Source organism: Microtus pennsylvanicus, chromosome 3, assembly GCF_037038515.1.
Source record: "Microtus pennsylvanicus isolate mMicPen1 chromosome 3, mMicPen1.hap1, whole genome shotgun sequence".
NCBI lineage: Eukaryota > Metazoa > Chordata > Mammalia > Rodentia > Cricetidae > Microtus > Microtus pennsylvanicus.
The window spans coordinates 89,809,028-89,816,254 of record NC_134581.1 but is presented as its reverse complement, the minus strand read 5'-3'; the positions used below and the strand labels follow the sequence as shown (position 1 = coordinate 89,816,254).

The 7,227-nt window shown below is 47.1% G+C and overlaps 1 protein-coding gene across 2 annotated transcripts in view; it reads left to right on the top strand.

The window, feature by feature from the left end:
- Window positions 1-4,113: 4,113 nt before the first annotated feature.
- Window positions 4,114-7,227, top strand: part of Snx19 (sorting nexin 19) — a 40,876-nt gene continuing 37,762 nt past the window's right edge. Inside the window, exon 1 of one of the 2 annotated variants that reach the window (XM_075966459.1) lies at window positions 4,114-6,338. In XM_075966459.1, the coding sequence (XP_075822574.1) occupies window positions 4,662-6,338 (1,677 nt within the window). In that variant the 5' untranslated portion in view covers window positions 4,114-4,661. The remainder of the gene's footprint in view (window positions 6,339-7,227) is intronic. The other variant, XM_075966460.1, reaches the window with a different exon arrangement.

The window sequence follows — 7,227 nt, the reverse complement described above, 5'->3', positions numbered from 1 at the left end:
CCCTCTTGCCTTCCTGGGAAGTTTTATCTGTCTTTCAAGGCCAGCTCTAAAGCCACATCTCCGTAAATCCCCTTAATCCACCTCATTCCCATATTTTGACATATTTCCACTGTAGTAATTTTACACTGTATCAGTGTAAAAAAATTACACATCTTTACATTAGATGTGAATTCCTGAAGAGAAGTTGCCTAAAGTCCATTTTTAAATTCTCAGTTTCTATGCCAGTCCTTGTAGGATGTATGGCTAAGATGCAATTTCCAAGGCAACCGCACTCGTTGCTGCCCTCTGGTGGCCATTTATTCTCCAACACAGCATTCAAGGTAGAACCAGGACAACACCCAGGCTTTCATGGCCTCTTTTAGGCAGTTGACTTTGAAATTTACAAGAAGTTGTTTATGTCTCCACCGGCACTAACATCTCCACTTTCTACAACATCTGCAACATTCTGGTCATGAGTGTTTATTAGTAAATTGTGTAACGACATTCTCAATCCTCTCTATCCTAAAATCGACGACTTCAAGCCTCGCCAGATCACACTGCTTATAAACCCAGACTCACCCAGACACTATGGTACAACCTTTAATCCCTGTATTTGAGAGGTATAGGCACCAACATCACAAGTTTGTGGGCTCTAAAGTGGGTTTGATACCTTATCTTTAAAAAAAGGATTCCAAATTCCTAATAATTTATTCATATTTTACTTAATAAACCCATTATTTGCCTGCATTCAGTCTTACCTATCAAAAGCTTTCATCTATATACACTTTAGCTCTGCCCCAGCCAGTGTCTTCTAGGAGATTCTCCTTGCTGACATATGCATCCTGAGAACATTTTGCTTTACTTGGTCAAAGAGACTTTGTAGGTGTGGTGAAGGGATGGGAAGACCTCGGGATGGGAAGAGAGCTCTGAAATATAAGAGAGGGTCTGATGCAATCACAAAGGTCCTCATGTAAAGGCAGGAGAGGAGGTTCAGAGGTAGGAGAGATATGTGACGGCAGATGCCGAGGAGTGGAGGTAGCAGGAATGTAGGGCCAGGAGCCAGAGAGCACAGGTGTTGCCTAGACACTGGGAAGGACTAGAAAGCACATTCTTGCTTCTGGCCTCCAGGAGGAGCACAGTTCTGCCAACCCATTTGAGGCTGCTCACTTCCCAAAGTGCCTGAGAATAAATTGTGATGCTGCTAGCCACGAGGCTCATGGCAACTTGACAAGTCAGTAATAAGAAACTCCAGTAGACGGATCGCCAGCCTATCGGAGCCTTTTTCTGGTTCACATATACACTTTTCCTACTATATTCAAGCATGTTCTTCCGACCAAATGTCCATCCGATGGCTTTATTTCGTTTCCCATGCACCTGGATAGTATGGTTTTTAATTTTAGCGCTCCACTTCTCAGGGTGTTGAGGTTCTAACCACTTGCCATTTCTCTTTATCTATTCTCAAAATCTCAACATGGTGACATATCCAAATCATACATCCTGTGAGAAAACAACTGAACAATAAATATTAACGAAACTACAGACTCATGCCTGGTGATCTCAGCTAATTCCTCCAACCCTCTATTTCCTTTATGTGAATTTCACCACTTCCTGTTTTCCAGCAATAATTCTATGCCATTATCCCTTCTGAACTCTTCTGTACTATTATCGGAATTATCTCCAGTAAGTTCCCTTATCTTCTTGATTATTGTTCTTGTTTGTGTTTATAGTGCCAGAGATTGAATGCAAGGCCTTCATTCAAGCAAGACGCTTGACAACATTTGCCCACGGAACAGCTCCTAGATTTGCAGCGTTGTTTCTTTATGTTTGAATAGGGTTTAAGTAAGTTGCTCAGGCTGCCCCTGAGCTCACTCTTGTAGCCCAGGTAGACCTTTCCACCCAGCTGCCTCGGGCTCCCAAGTTTCTTTTAATACAAGCCCACAACATCAAACCTATCTTGTCTTCTGTGTTTAAGAGAAATGTGGGGAACGGTATGGACTTGTTTCAACCTGGCCTCTTGCCACAGTGCCTTTTGCTCTCATGGTACTAAAAGACCTCCCCCATATGCCCCCATTCTTTCTGGTCTACATTTCCCTAAAACATGTTGACCTCTTTTCTGTTTGCAAATTTAGGGGTAAACATCTATGAACCACCCTATGTGCCGGGTGGCTACCGACCCTTTGTGTTTGCAGTTTATTGAACTCTCTTCTATGGCAACTGTCATGTCTCGTCACCTTAAGCATGACATCATGTTTGAATGCATTCCTCTTTAATGAACCTCTCCTTTGGTTAGACTGGAGATTCCTTTAGGTGAATGAATGGTATCTGTCTTCTCATTCCTAACACTCTAGCACTGTGTCTGAGAAATAGTAAGTAGAAAGGGAAGAAAAGACGCAGGGGAGATAAGTGGCTAGTCACCCTCCCCTGTCTCGTGCACATACTGTTCTATACTAAGCATGACTCTCACCTCCTCCCAATGATTAATCTGCTTGGAGACTAAGATCTGTCCCAAATCCCCGGGCAGAAGCTCATAGCCATCCAAATGACAAGTGCTTTGGCATGTCCATCAAATCTGCTTCAGAATCAGGAAGACACTCTTGGCTCCCTCAGTACTCCAGACCATCTGGTCAGGTGGCATAACGCCCACTTCCAAGGTCAGTTCCTTACTGCCCTGCACTCCCCATATTGTGATAATAGGAACTCATTCTCCGAGCTTCACAGTGAAGTCTTAAGTGGCATCTTCGGTTCCTCCAGCATTTAACTTTCTGCTGTAATTCTCAGCGAGGCAACAGGGATATTTATTTCTTCAGAACATTACTGTCAAGCAGCTCTTCCCAAGAACAAAAGAATGGGTTGGGAGGGCATAAGGAGTTATATGCCATTCTCATGTCCTCTTCCATTGGGAGGATGGTGGCAGCAAAGTGACATTCACCAGAGAAACAGGGACCAGTGGTTTTTGATTTCACAGATTGCCTCGCCTGTTTAGTGGACAAGTTGGTCCTAAATTATATTGTAGGTCTTAGAAGTGATACACCATCAACTACATCCAATTGCAAATGATGGTTTCTTTTGCATTCAAGTGAAATCATTGCCTCAACACCAGAGGGGAAGATGAAAAAGGCAAAGGTAGCTATAATATGCCTCTAGTAATATAGGGTGTTTTGGTTAGAATTTGCCTGAAGATTCCTTCAAGCTTCTTGGAAGTAAATGGCTCCTGACAGAGGACAAAATGACAAAGGACTGTGCAAATGACATTCATCTGTCCCCAAAAGAAAGGAGAATCATATTGCAGACACGGTTCCTAAGGACCAAGTTGGAGACCTATACAGACTCCATACAAAACAGATATAAACACTTCTACACACGGTCGGTCCCACCGCCTTCAGATACTGACTCTCTTTGTAGGGCACTCTTTTTGAGTAGACAACTGACAGATGAATTCAAAGCTGAACAAAATCATAGGCATATCCCAAACCAAGTGCGTTCGAGGATAACCTAAAAACTACATCTCTAGCTCTGCCTCGCGGAAGGGACAGAAAGAAAATTCTCCTCCTTCAAGATTCAGTACAAAGGCTATTTTCTCCATAGGCTCCCTTTAAGTACTGCGATTCTCTGAAATTGCTCCTGAACACACTCAGGATTTTGCATTTCACTATGTCCCATACAGACTGGCTTTAGTGAAGATCCATTTATGTCAAACAAACTCATTTCCCCCAATTAACTGCAAGGTTTATAAGAACCCATTCTCCAATCCAGTAACTGAACATAGAAAATGCTCACTAGAAACCTACTCCACATCACAAATATGACTTGATATTTACCTTTTACAACTCCGGAGAACAAATGGGGCTCTTAAGGACTTAAGGGCGGTGTGTATAGGAGAGGGCGAAAGTAATGATTTCCGGAGGAAACAGGGAGGTCAAAAATCCATGAAGCTACTAAAAATATGCGTCCCAGGGAATTAAAACAAATTGGATTAGTGAAAGTTTACCTCGGAGGCTAGGGATATTTACACACAACACTTTTCAGAGCCTGGGCGAGTTCTGAAGACTGGGTTTCAGGCCCGCGGACTCCAGTGCGCGCCCGCCGGCACCACGGCTCCTCACCAGCAGGGGGCGCAGGTAGCGCGCATCCACCGTGCCGCTCTCCCAGCGTACCCCGCTCCCGCAGGCCACGACCCGGAAGCTGTCGCCGGCTGGCGGCCGGCTGACGGCTTTGACCGCTTTGGGGCTGCGGAAAGCAGTTGCCCGGGCTGCCGGGGCTGGCTGTGGCTGCTGACCGCGGCAGTCGGAAGGAACCCCCAATGAGTCCGCTCCGGACAGGAGCTCAGTCCAGGCACGCGACCCCCGGCAACATGTGACCCGATCTGCCGGCCGCTTCGGCGTTCGTAAGTGTCCGTGGGCCGCGCGGGGCTGCGAAGAGACTCTCCGCCTGGGCCGTGATGAAGGCGGTCAAGTTCTCCTCACCTCGATGGGAAGAGACTACTCGGTGGGCTCTGGTGACAGAAGCGAGCGGGAGAAGCAGGGCTGTCTCCGTCGCTTTGCAGTGCCTGTAGTGCCCAGGGTGCGGAGTTCACTCAATAGCACCCGGACTTGTTCTTTTTCTGGGACAATTCATGCTCTCACTCCTGTCACCAAAGTGAAATAGGTGGCTGTCATTTGTGGAAACCATCTGTTCTTTGAGCCATGAAGGCAGAAACAGTGTCCCCTACCCAGGAGACTACCCCAGAGTCCAGCTGTGGCTTCGGTAATCTATGGAGTAGTCGGAAGCTGATGGTTGTGGGGGTCTTGCTGGGCTGGCTACTTGTCATCCACCTTCTGGTCAACATGTGGCTTCTGATCCTTCTGTGCGCATCGTTGGTGGTGCTGGGAGGTTGGCTAGGCGCCAGTGCCGTTGCAGGGGCTTCAGGTCAATTGCACCTGGAGCGGTTCATCACGGTCACCGCCTGTCCTCCATGCCCCGAGGCAGAAAGGCAGCTGGAACAGGAGATTAACTGCACCATCCAGATGATAATCCGAGATTTTGTGTTATCCTGGTATCGTTCAGTGAGCCAGGAGCCAGCATTCGAGGCGGAAATGGAGGCAGCCATGAAGGGGTTGGTTCAGGAGCTTCGAAGGCGGATGAGCAGAGCGGACAGACAGGCTCTTACACAGAGGGTTCTCACTCTCTGTGGTTGTCACCTGCAGAGCTATATTCAGGCCAAGGAGGCCGCAGCCAGGGAGCAGAGCTGTTCAGTTCAGCCCTCCCAGCTGTGGGATGCTTACTGCCAGGCCACTCCTCCCCATCCTGCCTTACACAGCCCTACCACTGAGGTCACCTATGCACGTGGCATTGTGAATTTGTTACTTAAAGAGTTAGTGCCCAAGCCCCACCTGGAGACCAGGACTGGACGCCACGTAGTAGTCGAACTCGTCACTTGCAATGTGATCTTACCACTGATCAGTAAGCTATCAGATCCTGACTGGATCCACCTTATACTTGTGAGTATCTTTTCCAAGTATAGACACGATGCAGCCCAAGGAACCAAACCCCTGGGCTCAGGCAGTGTCCTAGAGCAGCCGTCAGTGCCCACCTCTCTGCCACTGGTTGTTGAAGTAGAGAGTCTGCCCACAGGAAAAGCACCTTCTCCAGTACACTTAACCTGCAGCGAGCCAGCCCCCTCCCCAGAGGTCGAAGAAGGTCATGAAGCTGCAGAGGGAGATTTGTCTGGGATGCTTGAAGAAAGAAGAATAGGAAATAACTCATCCCATTTTCTACAGCCAGATATTCGAGGCCCCTTGTTCTTATGCGAAGACTCGGAGCTGGAGTCACCACTGTGTGAACTGGGCAAAGAAACCATCATGCTAATGACCCCAGGCAACTTCCTCTCTGACAGGATTCAGGATGCTCTGTGTGCACTAGAGGATTCCCGGGCCCTGGAGCCTAAGGATGGTGAGGGAACTGAAGGTCTGGAAGGATCCGAAGCTGAGGAAGCTCCAGGAACAGAAACAGACACGGGCCTACTGGTCTCCATGCTGAACTGCCCAGAGATCCAGATTGACACAGCAGACAAGGAGGTAGAGCAAGGAGATGTCACCTCTCTTACGACTTTATTAGAGGAGCCAGAAAAACCCTGCCCCCCAAGACCTTCATGCTTGGAAAAGGATCTCACCAGTGGTGTGAGCTCCCTTGATCCTACCCTGCCACCAGTTCCACTTTCCTCCTCTCCCCCTGGTCCTCTCAGCTCAGCCACCTTCAGTTTTGAGCCCCTGAGCAGTCCCGATGGCCCAGTTGTCATCCAGAACCTTCGAATCACTGGCACCATCACCGCCCGAGAGCACAGTGGTACTGGATTCCACCCATACACGCTGTACACTGTGAAGGTAACACAACTACGGCTGTGGTCATTCACTCTGGGAACGACTGTACAGAGGCGAGTCGGTAAACAGAATGCTGCAAGGGCAGATAAGAGTAGCCTGTGTTTAATTAAACACATGGGTGGCTGGCGCGTGGCTAAGTTGGAAGGCAGAGCAGGCTCTTACTCCATAGCCGTACAAACAATCCTAGAAGCTCAGTGTTAGAGTACTGCAGTTCAGATTTTTTTGTTGGTTCTCCAAGCTGGTTTCACCTCAGAATCACCTGGGCTCCTTTTTAAATAAATTGATTCTGATAGGCAGATAGATTCTGAATGAGAATTTCTAAGAATGAATCCCAAGATTCTACATTTTTTTAAAAAAAGATTTACTTATTTTTATTTCATGTATGTATTTTGCCTGCGTGTATGTAAATGCATTGTGTACCTGATGCCTGTGGAGGTGAGAAGAGGGGTCTAGATCCCCTAAAATTGCAGTTGCAAACAAAATGTAAGTTGCCATGTGAGTGCTGGGAAACAATCCCTGGTTGTCTGCAAGAGCAGCAAGGGTTCTTCTCCATTCCCCCATGTTTGTTTTTTAAATGAAACTTTTCAGTCAACACATTGGTCCACAGCCTGGCTTAAGGGGACATCTGTGACTCTAGTCAACTTTCCTTGTATCTTCTCTGCATAGTTGTTCCCAAGTCTGTGCTTAAATACCTCAGGAATAAGGAACCTGCCACCTTCTGATGTAAATATTTGTTCTACCTTTCTATAATAAAAATGCAAAAGATACTAGTATTTTGTAAAGAAAGAAATTAGGAAGAAGAAGTTTAGAAAGTTTCTTGGTGGGAGGCACTGGTTGACTTTACCTGCCTTCTGGAATTTCTGTGAAGCTCACCAGCCTTGTACTGGTATGT